General features: G+C 37.0%; 1 protein-coding gene across 4 annotated transcripts in view; it reads right to left on the bottom strand.

The window, feature by feature from the left end:
• The window catches only part of LOC134843634 (uncharacterized), a 51,478-nt gene extending 31,273 nt beyond the window's left edge, over window positions 1–20,205 (bottom strand). For all 4 annotated transcript variants that reach the window (XM_063859818.1, XM_063859819.1, XM_063859820.1 and 1 more), the window contains exons 1-7: window positions 19,788–20,205; window positions 6,461–6,594; window positions 5,974–6,173; window positions 5,429–5,733; window positions 4,778–5,013; window positions 3,645–3,775; window positions 253–523 (exon numbers count right to left, since the gene is read on the bottom strand). In XM_063859818.1, coding sequence (XP_063715888.1) covers window positions 253–523; window positions 3,645–3,775; window positions 4,778–5,013; window positions 5,429–5,733; window positions 5,974–6,173; window positions 6,461–6,594; window positions 19,788–20,047 — 1,537 coding nt within the window. In that variant the 5' untranslated portion in view covers window positions 20,048–20,205. The remainder of the gene's footprint in view (window positions 1–252; window positions 524–3,644; window positions 3,776–4,777; window positions 5,014–5,428; window positions 5,734–5,973; window positions 6,174–6,460; window positions 6,595–19,787) is intronic.
• Window positions 20,206–21,888: the final 1,683 nt, after the last annotated feature.

The following is a 21,888-nucleotide window of genomic DNA, read 5'->3' as shown; positions in this document are numbered from 1 at the left end:
TCCCAACTGATTAAACGCCTATTCTTTGACTAGATGTAATTTTGGAAGATGAATCTTCCAAACTCAAACACCTAGCCTAAACAGAAGCAAAGCATATCAAAACTAAAATCAGCATGAGAATATTTTAAGGATGAAATGAGGGAGCTTTTGATTGAGCGTATTGAACTTTTCGACATAAACATGAAATCCCTGTCAGTCATTGTTTTGCAGTCATTTTATTACGATCTTAACGTTCTCGCGAACAAAGCTTACCTAAATTGAGACAATGGTACTGCCAAAGCGGGTCTAAATTAGCCAAGTAGTTCCACCGTGTGCACACTTGTGCAGTATTCGACAAGTCCCTCGGATGGAGATATTGGAATACTTGGAGGAGTAGTGAATCTGTGAGCTGGTTGACGTCATATCTCTCGTTGTGTCGCTGCACTAAACACGAAGTGAGAAGTCTGAGGTCCCCCTCAGGTGCACTCATAACTAGAGATCCAAGTGTCTCGCCCATCTCAACCTCGGTCAAATTCTGCATCCACTGAGAACACAAACAATTACTAATTTTGTTTCCTTATTATAACATGCTTTCAATCTTCAATAACTGTTGCACAATACCGATATTATTATAATCTATTTATAACCTGAGCTATCATAACACAGATGTCAGAGACAAAAATCTTCGAAGTTTAAGATTCGCACACTTCTCAGCACACACAAGAATAAAAACTATTTTCGCCCTTCAAATGCCACAACTTGAGGGGAGCAATCCAATATACGATTAGCCGAATCCCGTTTAAACAGTTTGAGCAAAAAAGAATTCTCAATTCATTTGATGCATGTAGCTACTCATTGCTCTTCAATCAATTAACTATGAAAATAAACCCTCATTCACGCGCTTAAAACAGAGATAAATTTAATGATGCTAATTGAACGCAACAATTGACGTTTTCAGCTTTTATATAAAATCTTCTGACCTACACGTAGGACATTGTTGTACCATTCTACAAGTTACAATATTTGAAGCGTCCTTCCGTTTTAACTTATCTTCCGAAGTCACAAAAAACAAGTAGTTACAGGCTACAAAAACTATCTAAAACCCGAAAACAAAACGATTCAATTATTCAATTAGTTCGAGTCAAAAAGACTATTATTGGCAGGTCTTGGTTCAAAGACCATGTTCAAATTGGGGAAAATCTGTTATGAATCTTCTTCGGTTATGAATTTGAATCTTGCCGGTCGAATTACTTTTCAAGTTCATGTAAAATCCAAGACGATCGGCAAGGCAAGGTCTTTCTGTTTAAAACTAAAGAGCATTTAGTTGCGTAGAAGCTCTCAATTTTCTAGCAAAAATATCTCAATTTAAGCTCTGATGTTGTTTACCGTGGCTATGGTTCCGAATCACTTTAAAGTACGTTTCAATTTGACTCTTAAGATGGTATTAAACAAGTGCTAAATTTCAATGCGGTTACTGGTTGACATGGAGTAAAAAAACAGGGTGTTAAGAGACGCGGGTTTATACAAGTCACTTGATCTCGCAAGTGAAAAGATTGGGAACTATATTACACAGAGGCGAAGCAGAGCTTGGCAACAACTACATTATTACACAAACATACAATGCCATACAACACTATTCGACAGAAAATGACAAAAAGCCGCAAAGCATAACCATTTTTTGAAAAAGCCTACAACAAAACTAGCAACAGTTTCAATACTTTGTATCGATTTGTATTAACAATTTTCAGAAAAACATACAACATAAGAAAAGTAAACTTTGAATTAGCATCGAAACAAAACTGACGAAGCTGTAAAAAAGCCAAAAATTCTAGAGCCGAAAAAAATTAATGAATATATTTAGTTACAAAAACAGCAAATAGTCAGTTGGAAAAGAGTCAATGAACGCAAATGGAAAGAAAAAACTAGTGATTTATTTTTTTTTCAAAAACACCGCAACTTTTGAATTTCAAAGAAAAAGATGGCTTTAAAGCTCTTCGAATTTCTAAAACAAATATGATTGACACTTTTTTGATAAAATTAGCCCAATTTAAGCAAACTGGATCAATTAATTTTAAATTTCGCTGGTAAATCTTAAAACTAAAATCCACTTTCGAAACTAGAAGTCGATCACACTTTAGTGACCTTTACATTTATGCAGTTCAAATAAAGGAGTTAGCTTTTCTTTTAACAAAAAAAATGAATTTGATACAAAGCAAATTTATGGGAAAAAGTAAATTTGACCCTAAACAAATTTTAAGACGTTTCGTTAAAAAAACGAAGAGAAAAAATCATCACGACCTATATAAGATCCTGAGCTACGTTCATCGACCGACTTTTAAAAATGTACCCTGTGAATCCAATACAGAAAAAATATCCAAACGTTAAATGTAAACAAGACTGCTCTTATCAGGGCGAAGCCCTGAATGTTCCGATTGCCTTTTAACGTTTAAGGAGCAGTAATAACCTATAAAAATAAAATGTAATAAAATAAAATGAAAATTTTTTTTTCTAAAATTTGAAATTTTTTAACGAAAATCATCCCCCCACACGCCATAAAAAGTACAAAAGGATAGATTTCGCTCCTTGTAACAAATCAATTATGGCAACTTGGAACGATTTCTAAGACGGATTAAATCTCCGCTTACGCGTTAATAGCGCGAAATATATCGCGCGTTAATTATCCCAAATTGGCAATCTTTAAACCCCCATAACTTTACGAAAATAGATCACAGGTGAAATATCTTTTCAAATGTAAGCTCAGGACAACAATACCTTTTGAATGATATAAAAAAAATTCCGTCAAAAATGGCTAGTTAAAAAGTCGAAATTTGTCTGAAGAAAAAAAAACCCACCCCGAGCACAAATATTCCGTTACTTTCGTATCGAAAACCGGAACAACAAGTCAACTAATGCAAGGAAACAGAAGGTAAACTTACAATCACCACTAAAACAAATTTTGAATTAAACGGTTGCTTAAATTGCAGACATGCTCAGAATATCTGTGTTAGCTGACAAAGGTCCAGGCATGGAGATGATCACCTATTTCAGTCTTCCTGTGAACAAAAATTTTTTGCGAGTAAAAAGTGTAGCACCCTGTTGCAATACCCTTGTTTATCGCACATCTACAAAAGTCCAAAATTGTTTACGATCGAAATCCACATAAACTTCTAATAAAGTTCAAATTCGAAATGCCGATATGCTCAAAATCTATCTCTGCTGGCACCCTGACAACTTGACAAACTCTCACACATTTAAAACCTGTTTCCTAGAAAAAGTCTAATTCCCGATCACGTTTATCCCGATTCCCGATCACGATTGGAAGTCGATCACCTTTTTCGTGACATTAACACTTTTGCTGTTCGATAGTGGAGTTTGCCTTCCTTTTAACAAATGAAAAGAACTGAACTTGAAGAAATCAAAAGTCAAACCGCGAAAAAGTAAATATGAGCCTGAACCAACTATAAGACTTTTCCTGAAAAAATAAACGAAATCATCACGACCTCTATATGAATCTGAACTATGTTCATCGACTCGTAAACACCACTCAAATGGTTCAAAAGTGCTTGGCAAAAGTGTTGAAAAAAGTGTGCCGCTTTGATGTTATTTTGTCCATCTGAGCTTCTGTGATCAACTATATCTCTGCTTTGTCAGCAGTGTCAACTCACTTGGTATATGATTCGCAGCTGTCTCTTGTACTCCTGCTTCATCTTCTGCATCTCCTCCTTGTCCTTGGGCAGTCCTCTCTCCATCCCTCCCCCAGGAGTGTACATGTTCTCCGTGCGAAACGACATGCTACCTTAATCAACAACACAACGAGTAATCTTGTCAACATTTGCCCAGTTTGGATGTCGAAAAACCAATGCCACTATAACCAGAGATTTATTCCATCTTTGTAATTTCAATTTAACAGAGATACAAATGAGCTCAGCAGTCGTAATGATGTTTCGTGCTAACCATCAATTAATTTCGTCATTCAGAATTATTATGTCAGTATTGTTCCAACCACTGCACGACAAGGTTGAATTTTTCTTCCCCATTTCGATTGTCTGAAAAAAACTCGCAGGGGGTCAATTAAGTGGAGTATCAGATAAGACCTCTTTCACCCGTGAAATGGTTTACGAAATTGTTTTTATACAGTTTTTAAAAATTCGAGAAAAATTGTACTGAAACTCAATGTTCGACCTCATTTTATTTTACTGCTATATTTGACCTCATTTAATTGCTCTTGCATTGCTCTCTAATTCTGCAAAAAAGCCGCAATTTTCTTTAAATTTTTTTTGCAAGTTAGAGAGAGGCAATGAACGCTAAAAGAAAACAGAAGAAAAATGGATTTATTTTTTTGAAAAACTCCACTTTCGAATTTCACGGGAAAAAATAGATGGCCTTAAAGCTCTTTCAATTTCAGGAAACAATTATTTGACACTTTTTTGATAAACTAGAAGTCGATCACGTTTTTCGTGACCTTTGCACTTTCGCTGTTCAATAGTGAAGTTTACCTTCCTTTTAACAATAGAAATGCACTGAACTTAAAAAGAAAGCATAAGTCAAACCGCGAATAAAATTTGAGCCTGCACAAATTTTGAGAATTTCCTGAAAAACAAAAAATTCATCGCGACCAATAGAAGAGTCTTAACTTCTTTCATCGACTCTTGAAAAAATATAAAAATTTTGCCGCTTGATTCTCCTATTATCACTATCTCGCATAATCAGCATAATGCAAAACAAATCAGCAAGAAATTATCATCAACGTTCCCCTTTTCCCCGTCTTATTATTTGAAAACAAAAACAATTGACTCACTTTTAGTGTACTCTCTTTCGAACTGAACTCTCCTACTGTTGGAGGTTGTTGCCATCATAGCTGACTTTGAGTTGAAGTGTTTGTGCTGCGACGGCAATGTAACCCACCACTTGTTGTTTCCGCGGCTCATTCCTTTCTTATTTACCCCCAAAATAGCTCCAGGCAGACTCCTGCGAAGCTGTGTTCCGTTCCAAACACCTAGTCCATCAACTAGCATTTCTCTAATTGACAGTCCTCTAAAAAACCCTCAATTTTCAACACCTGTAGCGCCTGTAGCGATAAAACCCGTTAGGCACCATAATACAATAAGACGAAGCTAGCCAAACCTGCCCCCCCCCTCCATAAACTCAGTATGAAGCGATAAAAAACTTGTAAGCGATAAACAGAAGGACCAAATCGCTGTCGGGTGCATTTTTTGTATGCAGAGACACGTTTAGCATTCCTTCGCCTAGATTAACAACGAGTTTAAAAAAAAACTTTTAACCACAGCAACAATAACGTTCCAACTTTCAAACGAACCATAATTTCAGGAAATATGGACCGATCATTTACATTAACTAACAAGTGTTCAAGTTTTTACAGCTTCGCGAGGTTTGTGTAGCATTTGGGTTCACTTCATCACCTTCAGAGCAAAATTAGCTTACTACATACCTGTCTTTATCGCCTAGTAGCGTAGATGGATCTATCATCTGAACAGTTTTCAGCTTCAGCCATTTCTTCCTCCCTTCCGATTTCTGTGCAATCAGTCCCAGTTGCTTCTCTTCATCAGGGGTCAAAATTTGTTCATCAACTGGTGTTCTAGATATTGAGGAATTACGTGGAGATTGAACTTTTGATATTTCAATTCCAGCTGGCTCGACTACAGAAATTTTTCGAACACGTTCACCAGCAGATTTTTTCGGTATCGGATGTTTGTCAGGACTATCCGTAGAACGAAGACCGTTTAATTCCATTTTCTGATGAAAAAAAAACGCCAATTAGAGAAAGCATTAGATATTTAAGGTGAGCAAAATAGTTAAAATTGAAAAATCCGTCACACCTTTAGAAGACCCAGTCGATATAGTTTGGCCAAAATACGGTACGAGCATGTAATATGACAGAGAGCTTGGCTAGTTATGTGTTCATTCCCATTAGTGACCGAAAAATTATTTCGTTTTGTATATTTTTGCGAGCTTTTGAAAAACTAGATAACTAACCTTCTGCGCCGGAGACTGTGGTAGTATTAAGTTGACTGCTATTCCAGGCTCCACATTTTGCAACGGATTCGAATTGGACTGCATCCTTTTCTTGGCTAGCTCCAACAAACGCGTTTTTTTGTATCTATTTCCATTTATTTTTTGTAATTTCAGAGGTTTCTTCCCTTTCCCGATCAGCCTCCAAGGATAGATCCCTCCGGCTAAACAAAATCGCAATTGCTCTAAGGTCGGCAGAAACACGAAACCCGACGATATATTTTTTAAAATCCTCAAGAAGTTTCAATTAACTACAAACATAATTTAGTTAGCTGCGAAAATTTATCAACACAAGGGCTTAAGTGGTTACGTAGCAAAAAGTAGACAGGTCATAAATTAGACCTGTCGTAAGCCAATCAGAATGGAGAAAAATATATATTTCGTACGTTTGTTTTCTTATCTCGATTCGGATTGGCTTATGTGCCTACTTATAATTCGAAAACGTTATTACCTTGCAACAAATAATCCCTATGAAATAAGGGTTCCAGCGCTGACAGGAGGTAGTTTGTCTGTGTTTTATTGCATCTTTTTGCGACTCCGCACAAGAAGCCCTGTCTTTGCCAGGTAGCCCATTCCCCAAGAAACCTGAACCAAATAGTTGCAAATATTTCGAACGGACCATATATTATAATCTGAAAAATAAAAATATTCAAATTTATCGAAAATTTCAAAACAAGACACTACAAAGTTAAGGCGCATTTTCTGTTCCGAACAGCCAAAAAATCCAAATCTGGATTATCGACCCGTTTTTCGCAGAATTAAAACCATTACGCAGAAAGTACATCACGATAGGAATTAGATTTTGAGCACTACAATGATATAATAAATCATAAAAATACAGAATTTGTCTCCAAGGGAACGAAGTTAAGTCCATATGTTTGAGCTTGAATTGATATGATTTTGTTCTGTATAGGATTTAGATGTAATGATAGTATGATAAGTTTTCCAAGTTTTTCAATGAGGTTAAATGAAGAAATTTTTGCGAAAAAAGTAAACTTCAAACGTTTTCGCAACTATGTGCATCGTCAGGATTTTTACAATAAACTAATCTAAATGACAATAATACATCAATTTACAAATGTGATTTACAATAATTCACATACATTTTGGTCTAAACCATCATGTTGAAAAATTAGCCAATCAAAGTTGACCTCTAAATTACTATTAAGATTAAAAATTTCGATTTTGACATGTACGTTTTAAACAAAAAACCAAAAAAACTTCGGGACTTAATTTTCAGTGTTAACTCCCTGCTCCTAAACCCATCGCGCAAGTTCGAGCCCGGTTTATCTTTCCTGATATGTATTGCCTCTAGTGTTAACAATTTTGTTTGGTTGTTTGGCATATCTATAATTTCCCAAGATCTGCGCTATTTCTCTCAAGTTGGCATTGCTGAAGGTGGAGGCCTACCGGTGAGTCTGCCATCCACTACATAACAGTTTATAAACCACTCTTGACTTGAGGCCAGTAGGAAATGCTGACTTCAGTGATGGTAAACAAGATTCAAGTTTTCTTTTGGTGAAAACCACTTGAAAGTTAGTTAGTTTTCAAAACCTGTTAGCAAAATATTGGCTTTGGTTACCTCTATATTGCACCATCAGCATTGGGAGCTTCACATCCTTTGGTGATTGAGTTGACAAACACCTCTTACTATACAGGGGCTTGCCCTTACCGTCAATAATTTTGCACAGGGCGTCTGAAGCCACCTTTGCGGACCATTTTTCTGGGTACTGATTTGTCAGCCATTGCGCCCTGTTAGTTTCCATAGCCTTATCAAATTGCTCCAGCTAGATGTACGATTAAAACGTTCAATCCCTTATGGAGTATCCATGAGAACCAAATTCAAATAATACCAGCTATGTATTATGGGTATTTTAGTATACGGTAGTCAGGTCTGGTTTCCATCTTTAACATATCGCCGCAAACTAGAATTATTTAACAGAAAATGTTTGAAATGGATAACGGGAGTGAACGACTATACAGAACAACTTGGAAAAACGAATTCCTTGCCAATTTCCTTCACTATAGCTTTACATGATATGTGTTTTCTTAATCGAGTCCTGACTGATCAATTTGATTTCGACCTTTACAGATACATAAATTTTAACTTTGCAGTCAAAGACCTTCGCAATAGCTCACGCCCTAAGCTTTCAACAACCCGGAATTGTCGACTCTTCTTTACAGAGCAATTTTCCTTCTATCGCGTCTATCGGTATGCCAACATGATTTCAGCAAACAACAAAGCAAAATTGAAAATCTATCTGAAAAATAAATTTGATATGTTCAACTTAAACAACTCTTGTTCAATGCTACTTTGTTGCCATTGCATAAATTGTCGTTCGTGATGTCTTGTGTACATAATCATACCGTTTCTTTTGTTTGATGCCTTTATATTTTAAAGGGAATAAATTCTTTTAGTAGTAGTAGTTGTAGTAGTAGTAGTAGTAGTAAAAACCCTGTGTACAGTGCCTTGTATAACACTACGCTTATACTGAGTTGAAGCGAAGCTTCTATAGTTCAGTATAGTTTCTGTATTTGTTGCTTTTTGATACCAACTGCAAGTTACAGCCCTTGTCTGCGATACATTTATGTTCAAATCTAGGAACGGCAAATTCCCTCCGAGTTAGTTTCCTCTAGAGTGAACTGCAGATTTGGATAAAGAGAATCGGCATCGAGAAGACAGTTCGGCTCCACTCTGACTGTTCTAACAATGTCATCCACATAGTTGAGGAACAATTTCACCTGGGGAGTATCCTTCTCCTTGTTCTTAGCGCGGCAGCAGCTTTCACAGTACCAGACTATCTCGGTTATTGATGCATATACGTCATAGGATGTTTTTCCGCATTTTAGATGATACCAGTTTGAGTAGCTCTCGCATTCAACCCCCTTTGACCTGTCTGTGACTTTCCTGCTGCAACATGGGCACAAACCATTTCTGTCATTAATTTGCTGTATCTCCGTTCCCATCGGTATTTCTTGTCTTAGAGGAAACTCGTACTCTTTCAGCCATAAGTTTGCCAGAATTACAGCGAGGGACCCGCCCATTGCTAAACCATCAACTTGCAAATACCATGAAACATTAAACTTGAAATATACTTTGCTGACCGCCATATTCAATAGCCTTTTCATGGTTGCTCTTTGAACTTCAGGAGGAGACTCCTGGCTGTACAGCTTCTGTAAGGCAATTTCAATTGCATCCTTCACGGGAACGCTGGTGTACAAATTTTTCACATCAAGAGATTTTAAGGTTTCATCAGGATCTCGAGCAATGTTTTCAATTGTTTCTCTGGCATCCTCAATATTGGTTTCTATATTGGCTCCATCGATGTTGTCAAAACACTTTGCAAGCATTTTGTTAAGATTCTCATACGAGCTGCCTGGAAGTGATAGTATGGCGTAGGGGTGACTCAGCCTTGTGTACCTTAGCTAAACCGTACAAATGGGCGGATTGTCTCCCTGCTGACCTCATCTTAGAAGATAATTGATCACTTATCTTGTCTCTTTTGTTCATGGCTTGTAATTCTTGGTTAAGTTCTTTCTCAATTTTCGGTTTAACCTCATCAGTGGTTGCATCTTTTTTCAAAAACTGCGCAGATTGCAACAAGGATTCCAGCTTTGATTCATAGGTTTGTTTCCTCATTGTGCAAAAACCAACCCCCTTGTCAAAAAGCACAGCCATCAACCCATTGTCTTTGAGATATTTCCTTGTTTTTTCAACGGCTTTATCTTTTGGGGTTTGCCTTTCGTTTTTTGCATATGCCTTTGCCGCGGCTTCAATTTTGCTTAAAATGTAACCGAATGTTTTTTGATTTTTCAATTGTGAGAGGAAAACGTCGATATCAACCAAAAAGTGCGTATCGTTAAATTTGTATCTAATAGGATGCTTCGGGCCCATTGATAGCACTTCATGTACCCAGTAAGGCAGTTCAATGTTATCAAGCACCTTAACTGATTGCTCATTTCTCCCCCCGAGCGGTTTATCTTGTCTCTCGGATAGGTTTTTTTTTTCTATGGTTTTGTGATGTTGTCTTTAAGCTTGCCTCAACTTGACGCCTCACGAAGCGGAAAATGGATGCCCACCACTGTTCGTCGATTTCGTTTTGCACCAGTGATCTTGCCTTCATTACCATCTCCTCGTACCTATTCCTGTCCTCATTTGCCCTAGAAGTTTCAGTCCTTAGGAGTTTTAATTGAAAATTATGCACAGCTTGGTCCGAAAAACCGTTTGCGGGGACTCTAAACTTCAAAAGTCCGGTATTAGATCGTTACAGGTACCTGAACATTTTATAGAAGTTTAAATAGTCTAACACAATTTTTCAAGTTAGTTTTCTTTTGGAAATTTGTCTGAGCCAAACAGCAGGCAAAAGTACTGTGGTCATTGTTTTTCAGACCACGACTAATGAAACTCACAAGGCACAAAGCAAAACAAATCACACTCTTCTTATTCCTGTCTTTGAAGCGCAGACACTTCCTCTGCCTTCAGTTTCTACTCACGTCTTGTTTTCGCCTTCCTCATTTTCTGTGATGGTCTCTATTGTTTGCCCCTGATATTGCCAATCAGCTCTGACAGCCTTTCTTTGTGTGCCACTACCAATCGCAGAAATTTCAGCTCCAATTCAGCACTCTGGTGCAGCTTCAAGTATTCCTTGAGCTGCTCCAGGTCGTTTTGCTTGCTCATGGAGTGTAGCCGTTTTGTTGCAGGAATAATGAGCACTCCTGTGCCGAGAAGCTGACTAAACAAGTCGGGCGTTCCTTCCCTTCTTCAATAGATGATCGCCAATATCTGCTGCTTCTTCGACTTCAGATAGTTTGTCAGCTCCTCGACACCGGCTGGGCGATAGTTGCTTGTTCTGTGGCTGCTAATGGTGTTGTTCACCACGTCGTGCCACACAACCACTTTTTTCTCCTTCAATGGACTGCCTTCCAGTAATCGTCGGAGGTTCCTTCCTTGGTTCAGCAAGTTTTTATTAAAGGATAGGCCCGGAATTGCTGTAGCAAGGCTCTCGTAACGCTTTTTCTCACATGTGTTAAGGTACAATATGAAACATTCCGGTAACTCAAATAAAAAACGGCCATAATCTACGTATCGATTAAAAAAAACACTATAACAATTCCCTACACATTGATGAAAATCAAAAAAATGTTTTTTACTGGCCCTTCAATGGGAAAACAGTTAGAATTTTAAGCTTTTCGCTTTTTGTTTTATTACAAGTTTACAAGTAAAACTGAAGAAATATTTGCAAAAAAGTAAATTTCCATCGTTTTCTCAACTTTGTGCATCGTCACGATTTTTACAAAAAACTAATCTAAATGACAATAATACATCAATTTACACATGTTATTTACAATAATTCACATACATTTTGGTTCTAAACCATCATGTTAAAAAATTAGCCAATCACAGTTGACCTCTAAATTACTATTAAGATTAAAATACTTTTAAACTCTAAAATAATTAAACAGTTTTAAATTAATTTGTCTGGAAGTTTTTGAGTCATAACTTCGATTTAGACATGTACGTTTTAATTGAAAAACCAAAAATTTTTTGGGACTAAATTTACAGTGTTAACTCTCTGCTCCTAAACTGGTTCCCAGTGCAAAGAATGAGGTTCCAAGTGCAAAGGTTGTTTAAAAAAAACGTCGTGAAATAATTCCAGTAGTTTCACAAGAATACATTTGATTTTAATTACAGGCAGTTGCAATAAATTCTGATTAGTTGATCAGATAGTTTCGCAAAATTGGTTTATTGATCCCAAAATTTGATATTGTTTGGTTGTATAGTTTTTTCTTATTATCAGACTAACTATTGTGGCTCTTCGCAGGTTCGGATTTCTTGGTTCATCGAATTTTTGCATGTCTTGAAAAACGATGTTGTAATAGTTCTGAGGGTTCACTGCATATCAAAGATTATCGTGCAGCTCATGGTACAAAGAGAGAGGTAGTTACTTGAAGAAAATTAGTCTGTTTGTATTGCAAATCCTGATTTAGTATGAATTTTCTTCTTTTCTCTTGAACATCTTCGATTATTTCATGCTCGGATTTGTCGTGTTTCCAACAAAACTACTTACTCCTTAAACAATGTACTTATACGATACTACTTAAACAATGTAGTTGGAGTAGGCGTTTAATTTCAGTTTCAGATTTACTGTGTTGACAATGGTTCGCCTGAGATACCGAATCAATTTTGATTACGTCTCTTAGCGTGTATTGCCCCAGAGATCGTGGAAATTGTATATGCCTGAGTCTTTTTCAACTTCGGGCTGCTCCGAATCAAATAAATTGATACGCCCTTTAGTTTTTCAGTCAACGCTTTTTGAAAGCGAGTTTGCGAGTTAATTGCCTTTCGAAGAAAAATTCAACTTGTTTTTGTGGCACATTTGCTCAGTAGTTTAGCAAAACCACTTTATAATGGTTCTGGGTTCGTGGGCGGAATCTTGTAGTCGTCACCCGAGTCGAGATTTTTCACCTAATTTGAAGCAAGATTTGAGCGGTTTGAGCGGTTTTTTTAGACAATTACGCTCAAAATCTTGCTTCAAAATGAAAATGTTCAATGTTTTAGACATGCACAAAAAATATACTGGTCAAAAATGCTGTTTTTGGGCACTTTTTGGAGAATTACTACATATTGGTCGCCCCTGGATGAACGTGTTCGTTCGAGTTTTGCAGAGAAGCGAAACGTTGAGTCTGGGACCTCGACCCGGGAAGACCGCTCAAAAACCGCTCAAAAACTGCTCAAATCTTGCTTGAAAAACCGGTCAAAAATCACCGCAAGAAATGAGCGGTTTGTGAGCGGTTTTTTAAGCAAGATTTGAGCGGTTTGAGCGGTTTTTCCAAAAAACCGCCCAAACAGCTCAAACCGCTCAAATCTTGCTGGAAAACCGCTAAAACCGCTCAAATCTTGAGCGGTTTTTGAGCGGGATCTCGACCCGGGCAGCGTACTCAAAGGAACGAATGCATTGGCCTCGGGCATATAGTTTGTGAACGTTTCACAGAAGAAAGGTCCAAGGGAAGAGCCTCGTGGTAACCCGCTCGAGGCTTCTAACCTGTTGGATTTCTCATATTCAATTCGATTTTTAAATTTTTTTAGTCGAACGAAGCTGTGGAAGAGTTTTAAATGAATTCCAGCCAGTTCGAAAGTTTTGAACGTTTTCAAAAAAATTTGGTGAGACACAAAATTGTAAACATTTTTTGAATTGTTGTAAGCTACTAGGATTTTTTGTTTCAGGATCGAAATGAGTAAATTTCGTCTACATGTACCTTCGACCGGAAGTACATACCAATGGAAAAAAGTCAAGTTATGAAACGACAGGCTAGCGTCTAGATACAGCTTCATATCCTTTTAACCAACTCTACAAAAGCCAGTTCAATGTTGGGTCCATTAACATTGGGTCGAAAAAGTCGTTCCAACTTAAAGCGCGCAAATTAACATAGATACATGCAAAACTAGTCAGCTCATGGCTGGGTCTCAGTATCCTTATCCCCAGACCACGAGGTCAGTTCTAGAAATAGGTCTACTACGTTGTTATCAACTTACTTTTGTTTTTGTTCAGTAGTTAAAATTCATCAGATCCATCGGACTTGGATCAGCCTTTTCGTTCAGTTCCTAGCTTCTCATTATCTAAAAAAATGAAATAAATGTTAATTCAATTCAGCTCAGGACAGTCTGGGAAACTAAAAAAGGTTAAAACCACTGTTTACAAGGTTTTCCCGAGACGCTTCCGGATTCTGGAATCCGGACGAAGAGCTGTGTTCTTGTCGACCATTAAGGGTAGCGAATCTTCCCATTAGCCCTACTGATTCTCAGGAATTGCTCAGTAACGATTGCAGCTGAACAATCGTAATAACTCCAGTTTAGCAGCTGTACCTCCAGTTTAGATCTGTAAGCTTAACTAATCAGAGTAGTTTTTTCAAATATTGGTAATTCGTAACTTTTATAATTAACTTCCTTGCATGACAATTCATCTTTTTGATCGTGTCAAATCAACATTTTTTTCTTTCAAACGTTTATTTAACGTTGTTTCCAATTATACTTTTGTTTTCCTTTTTTCTGATCTGAAGATCAAAGACATTACTTTTTCGTTTTAAATTTTTTTGCAGCCGAGCGATGCCCGAATTGTCTCGAGATTGTTTTTGTTCTGTCGAGTCGGTGGAAATATACCAGGCTCGGGCAGAGCAAATGAGAGCTATCTTTGTTCGGCGAGAACGCCGAAATCTACCCGAAGATGGTTCAGATGTTCAGACTATACACATTACTTGTCGAAATGATGGAAATTAATCAGTTGTGGTCGAGATGACGAGATGGTCGAAACACAAAGTGAGCATCTCGACCCGGCTAAATACTTGCAATAAAAAACGCTTGTTGTTTTTAATTACTGGTACTTAAAGCGCGCAAATTAACATAGATACATGCAAAACTAGTCAGCTCATGGCTGGGTCTCAGTATCCTTATCCCCAGACCACGAGGTCAGTTCTAGAAATAGGGCTACTACGTTGTTATCAACTTACTTTTGTTTTTGTTCAGTAGTTAAAATTCATCAGATGCATCGGACTTGGATCAACCTTTTCGTTCAGTTCCTAGCTTCTCATTATCTAAAAAAATGAAATAAATGTTAATTCAATTCAGCTCAGGACAATCTGGGAAACTAAAAAAGGTTAAAACCACTGTTTACAAGGTTTTCCCGAGACGCTTCCGGATTCTGGAATCCGGACGAAGAGCTGTGTTCTTGTCGACCATTAAGGGTAGCGAATCTTCCCATTAGCCCTACTGATTCTCAGGAATTGCTCAGTAACGATTGCAGCTGAACAATCGTAATAACTCCAGTTTAGCAGCTGTACCTCCAGTTTAGATCTGTAAGCTTAACTAATCAGAGTAGTTTTTTCAAATATTGGTAATTCGTAACTTTTATAATTAACTTCCTTGCATGACAATTCATCTTTTTGATCGTGTCAAATCAACATTTTTTTCTTTCAAATGTTTATTTAACGTTGTTTCCAATTATACTTTTGTTTTCCTTTTTTCTGATCTGAAGATCAAAGACATTACTTTTTCGTTTTAAATTTTTTTGCAGCCGAGCGATGCCCGAATTGTCTCGAGATTGTTTTTGTTCTGTCGAGTCGGTGGAAATATACCAGGCTCGGGCAGAGCAAATGAGAGCTATCTTTGTTCGGCGAGAACGCCGAAATCTACCCGAAGATGGTTCAGATGTTCAGACTATACACATTACTTGTCGAAATGATGGAAATTAATCAGTTGTGGTCGAGATGACGAGATGGTCGAAACACAAAGTGAGCATCTCGACCCGGCTAAATACTTGCAATAAAAAACGCTTGTTGTTTTTAATTACTGGTACTTAAAGCGCGCAAATTAACATAGATACATGCAAAACTAGTCAGCTTGTGGCTGGGTCTCAGTATCCTTATCCCCAGACCACGAGGTCACTCCTAGAAATAGGGCTACTAAGTTGTTATCAACTTACTTTTGTTTTTGTTCAGTAGTTAAAAAACATCAGATCCATCGGACATGGATCAACTTTTTCGTTCATTTCCTAGCTTCTCATTATCTAAAAAAAAAATGAAATAAATGTTAATTCAATTCAGCTCAGGACAATCTGGGAAACTAAAAAAGGTTAAAACCACTATTTACAAGGTTTTTCCGAGACGCTTCCGGATTCTGGAATCCGGACGAAGAGCTGTGTTCTTGTCGACCATTAAGGGTAGCGAATCTTCCCATTAGCCCTACTGATTCTCGGGAATTGCCTTTCGAAGAAAAATTCAACTTGTTTTTGTGGCAAATTTGCTCAGTAGTTTAGCAAAACCACTTTATAATGGTTCTGGGTTCGTGGGCGGAATCTTTTAGTCGTCAGCGTACTCCTAGAAATAGGGCTACTACGTTGTTATCAACTTACTTTTGTTTTTGTTCAGTAGTTAAAAATCATCAGATCCATCGGACATGGATCAGCCTTTTCGTTCAGTTCCTAGCTTCTCAATATCTAAAAAAAATGAAATAAATGTTAATTCAATTCAGCTCAGGACAATCTGGGAAACTAAAAAAGGTTAAAACCACTGTTTACAAGGTTTTCCCGAGACGCTTCCGGATTCTGGAATCCGGACGAAGAGCTGTGTTCTTGTCGACCATTAAGGGTAGCGAATCTTCCCATTAGCCCTACTGATTTTCGGGAATTGCTCAGTAACGATTGCAGCTGTACAATCGTAATAACTCGGAGCACTCTTCTTTGAATGTATTTGTATACAATTTCTGTCGTTCGCTATATTTCTCCCACGTCTTGTTTTTGTCAGCGAAATTCGTTGTTCTGTTTTTCGCGGTTTTCGATTGTCGCGAAATGTTAACGAATGTCTTTAAAATTGAACTAATTTCTGAAAATTTATTTTTCAGTCAAAACCGACCTCTCCCAATTCTTTCAACTGAACGATAAGCACTACTAATTGTTGGAAACAGCGTTTTCCAACTAAACTGCCTAAAAAAAATTTGTTGACAGTATGCATTTCAATCATTGTGGTCAAATTTCACAACATAGAATAACTTTTGATTGGTTATAAATTTCGTGCACATAAAAACGAAGTTAAATCTATTTAAAAATTATATATATTTTTGTTCAGAACTTGTCTCAAACAAAATTTTCAAAAATTTTAGAAAGACAGCAGAGAAGACTGATTGGTCGGTGTTTTAAAATTTATCGTTTTTGATAACGGTAATGACATTGTCTGATTTCCGATTTGTTGAATTCAGATAGAGGTTTTAGAATTCAGGTTTCTAGTTCATGGCCACGAGATTTATGAGGAATTAATATGCCTATGATTTTATTGAGTTTTGTACACCAAGACTGTACTTCTCATAAACACAGTTTCAATTGGAGACTTCCTTCCTTGAGTCGCCAAAGACACTTTTACATCAAAAAATAAAAAATAGGCTGTCTATGTTTGATCTTCGAGACAAAATTTATGAAACAAAACTTATCACAGACTCTCATTGTCTTAAATGTTCGTGAGTACTTTTTGTTCCAGTATGTTGTTGCAAAAAGGCAGAGCTCTTGTCTAAAAGAACTGGTAAATCTCCAAAAAAAAAATTTTTGCTGAAGATAACTGCAAGTCATAACATTTTACCTTAAAATACGATAGTTTTCACTACTACTAGCATCATCAATTATGTACAAAACGAAGCAAAATTTTTACACTTAGAAAGATTTTGAAAATCAGAAAAAAATAGCAATAAAAGTTAAGCAAATTAAGGCAAACCTAAGGCGCACTTTCTTTTCCGAAAGCAAAAAATCCAAATCTGGATTATAGAGCCGTTTTTTGAACGTCGTAACGTGTCTTTACAATTGAATTTTTTTTCTGAAAATTTACATATCAGTCAAAACCGCCCCAAATAAAAATTCGTGGACGGTATGCATTTCGATCATTCTGGTCGACTGTCACAACATAGAATGTTTTTTGATTGGTTATAAGCTTTTTGGACGTAAAACCGAAGTAACATCTATGAAAAAGTGACAGTTTTCTGCTCAGATTTTGTCTCAAACAAGTTTTCAAAAACCTTAGAAAGATAGCACAGAAGACTGATTGATCGGTGATTTAATTTTTATCGCTTTCTAAATTGGTAGTGACATCGTTTTCTTTCCACTTTTTTGGTAAAATGGCTCTTTAATGGCAAAAAATTTTAAAAAAAACAGAGGTTTGAAGATAATTTTAGCTGCATGTTTTAGAATCAAGTTTCCAATTCCGTCAGGGCCACGTAATTTATGAGGAATTAACTTGCTTAGGATAATTTTGACTTTTTGTCCGGTGAAGACTGTACTTCTCATAAACACACTTCTAATTGGAGACTTCATTCCTTGAGTCGCCAAAGACACTTTTTCATCAGAAAATAAAAAATTCAAAGTCGCCAAGACAATTTGAAAACATCGCTTTAAGCAGTTAGCTGAGATGGCGTCGTTGTCAGCAATTATTTTGTTCCAAAATTTCCTTGGAAACATAGGTGCTTTTTTGACTTTTTCGAGATAATTTAGGACGCGAGAGACTCTGTTCGAAAGAGTGCCTTATTCAAAGAATCTTTGATCATCACTGGAAAAGGAATAGGCTACCAGTTCCAGAATTTTTAAGTTTTGTTTTTGATGTTTAATAAAAAAATGTAGAAATCAAAAACTAAAGATGAATTGAACCTTGATTGCTAAATTAAAATAACATGAAATCATCTAATAACATCTAACAACAAAATGAATTAAAAAACTAACGTTGCCAATGCTCAGATAAGTCTGCATTCTTTTCACGTTATTCTTTTCAACTATTCAGAGCAGTTTTTTTAATGGGATGTTCTAATAAAGATCGTTCATTGTGGATTCAGACGTTGAGCTAGGATGTACCTTCAATTTGGATCCGTAGTTGTAACTAGTCAGAGTAGTTTTTCAATATTGGCAATTCTATTGTAGATTGGTCATATTGGATCAGTTAATTAAGTTAATTAAGATCATTTATCCACGGGGGAAAGGAACAACACAAGAGCTGTACAGCTCATCACGGCAAACCGCTGTTGTGCCCCTGTTTAAGAACTACATGCAATTATTTTTTTTTGGTTATTTTTCTGGGCTGGGTAATATTGCTTCACCCTCAAACAACGAGCGCGGATCATGGTGGGCCTCGAACATCCGACCTTTCGATTGAGAGGCGGAGACGTAACCACTTCACCACCGCTCTCCTCAGGCTGTTTAGTTGGAGTTAGGCTGTACCTCCAGTTTAGATCTGTAAGCTTAATTAATCAGAGTAGTTTTTTCAAATATTGGTAATTCGTAACTTTTATAATTAACTTCCTTGCATGACAATTCATCTTTTTGATCGTGTCAAATCAACATCTTTTTCTTTCAAATGTTTATTTAACGTTGTTTCCAATTATACTTTTGTTTTCCTTTTTTCCGATCTGAAGATCAAAGAGATTACTTTTTCGTTTTAGTTTTTTTTTGCAGCCGAGTGATGCCCTAGCCGTGTCGAGATTGTTTTTGTTCTGTCGAGTCGGTGGAAATATATCAGGCTCGGGCAGAGCAAATGAGAGCTATTTTTGTTCGGCGACAACGCCGAAATCTACCCGAAGATGGTTCAGATGTTCAGACTATACACATAACTTGTCGAAATGATGGAAAGTAATCAGTTGTGGTCGAGATGACGAGATGGTCGAAACACAGAGTGAGCATCTCGACCCGGCTAAATACTTGCAATAAAAAAACGCTTGTTGTTTTTTATTACTGATGCTTAGTTGTAGCTCAAGATTCATTAAAACGAAAAAACAATGCAGCTAAAACGTTAGACAAGAATGCTCGTATCAGGATAAAGCCTTAGCTTTTATAACTGACCTGTAATGTTTGTGAAATATTTTTTTTTTGAACTCACAATATGATGGAGTTTTTAAAGTAATAAAAACTGAACCATTTTTCCTGTGTTCTGCGTTAAGTACAACATTTTTTTTCAGCAGTTAAAGCAGTTAAGCAAAAAAAATTAGAGCAAGCAAATAAAACTAAACGAGGTTTTCAAAAACTTAATTTGGCAGCCATGATATATTCGAATCTATCCAATATATACCTGTACAACTTGGTACGACATGAAAATTCTAAATTGAATTAAAGCGACTTTGAGTTTAGAAAAATGTTTGAAACAAATGCCTGGTTTAGACTGCCGTTAAATTAATAACAAAAGAGTATCTTTTACTCGACAGGTTAATTATCTTTCGATTTCCTATGCGATTTGACGAAATGATATTTTAAAAACTTGCTAACCAGTCTAATACTTGAGTAGTCGCTGCTTTATTACGGATCCTCCTCTGGTCCATAGACTCCAGAGGACCTGTCGGCTGAAAAGAATCCTCCCCACTCACAGCTGAAGCACCCCTTATCTTCCCCGCCTGGCTCCGGACCGCCTTCCCCACTGTCTTTCTGGAACTAGCCAGAGTTCCTGACCTCTCAAATGTAACTTGAGTCGCTCCTTTCTCAACCGGACGAAGTTTTGCCACGCGCTGGGTAGATTCAAAATGCACCATTTTTGGTAATCAGTTGAAGGTAAATTTGATCATAAATTGAATGAGTTTAATTTTCAATGGTAATAAACATCGGCATTTTTTGAAAGCTTTGTATTGATTGCTCAAACTTGTATACAAGCGCCTGTGTATACGCATACACGACGTGACTAAATGACCAGAGCGCTCTTTGAACAGCAAAACGTTTAAAAATGGTATCAAAATTGAGAATCGAGTTGATATTAAAAGCATTTAAAATGCATTGAGCTCATCAGCTCATGTGTTTTGTATGCTTTTGTTTTCAAAAAAAAATTTTGAGGTGATTATTGCATGGTTTAATTCTGTATAAAAAACGGTTTGCAATTGATATAATTGATCGCGACAAAAAACAAATTAGTCCAGACAGTAGAAGAAATCACGCGATAATTGAGATATATGGCAATAATTATAGACAAATCATTTGGTAACAAAACCTAAATTTATCATAGCACCTATAAAACCTAAATTTGTTCTAAAAGAAAATGATGCGCTATACTGGGCTTAACAAAGATTTTTGACAGGGGCGGATCTAGGATTTTCCCCGAGGTTGAGGGGAGGCGGTTTTTCAAAAAATTGTTAAAAAATTGTCGAAATTTTTTTTAGGTCGACCAAATTGATTGTCCGAGCTGTCCCAAAACACTAGAAAGACCTTGTTTTGGCCAAACTTTCTGCGCTGCAGGCAAAATTTTGATAAAACAGGCCAAAAAAGGCGATTTTAGGCACTGTTTAGAAAACTTTGACCAAAAAATTGCGTTTTTTCGGCGCGCGCTTCCCCTCGAAATTTGTAAATATTGGCGCCAAAGTCTCCCTAAGACAAATTTTAGGGCCCGTCAGCCAAAAATGGATATCTCAAAATAGTACAAAGGGGGGACCCTTTGGGTCTTCGATTTGTCAAATCCCTGAGAAAGGCGTCACTAACCCTTCGCCTCCCGCCCCCCACCTCCCGCCTAAAACCACCCCTAATTTGTGATCTCGTTATTTGTCGCCAAAAACTAAATTGAATCCATTAAAAGGACGATTAAACAAAGGGGCGTATGGACAATTTTCTGAACGGAATGGATGGGAAAATTTTTTTGAAAGTTCGTCAACGCTTTTCAGGTCGATCAAATGATTTTCAAGGCCTCCCGAAACCCTATAAAGACAGTTTTTGCTAAAGTTTTTTGTATTTATAAGTTTTTAGTTTTAACTAAAGAAGGCGCTCTCCCCCTCAGAATAGGTATGTGGAAGCGCCCATGGCGCCTTTTGAAAATTTTTAGGATCCACTGACTGAAACTGGTTTAGGCTTAGTGAGAAGTCTTCGATATCAAAGAAAAATAGTAAGTCGGTTTTTTGATGGTCAAGGGGTCGAATCCTGGTCAACTGAATTTTCAAAAAAAGGACAAAAAATATCTATTTTCGGGTTTGCTCTTAGTATTATGAGCGGTTTTTTTGTTTAGAACTCTCAATGATACGAAAAACTTGAGCGCTAAGAATGAAAAGAAAGATAAAGATTAATATTTGATTGTGTTGCCAAAATAACAATGAACACTGATTTTTGAGCCGTTAAGAAGTATTTAACGGGGTGAGAAAAACCTTTTCCACTTTTCAATTTCAAAGGTTGTTGAAAGAGGTCATTTGCTCCGGAAATTAATCTGAGACAAACAATAGAATTAGTTCTCAGTTCATTTTCCGTTTTGTGCAGCGCTTTATGCAACCATATCCAGTGTTAGCGCAAACGAAACGGTGGAACATGAGAATTGTTGAGGGGGGTATTAGGAGCAAACTTCCTTCCTGCTCAGGGATTCAACCCTCCTAACTATCCAAAATATCCCCTATGTGATAATGTT

The sequence above is a fragment of the Symsagittifera roscoffensis genome, chromosome 4, assembly GCF_963678635.1.
Source record: "Symsagittifera roscoffensis chromosome 4, txSymRosc1.1, whole genome shotgun sequence".
NCBI classification, from domain to species: domain Eukaryota; kingdom Metazoa; phylum Xenacoelomorpha; order Acoela; family Convolutidae; genus Symsagittifera; species Symsagittifera roscoffensis.
Note: the sequence above shows the minus strand (reverse complement) of the source record. Positions and strands in the feature narration are given on the sequence as shown.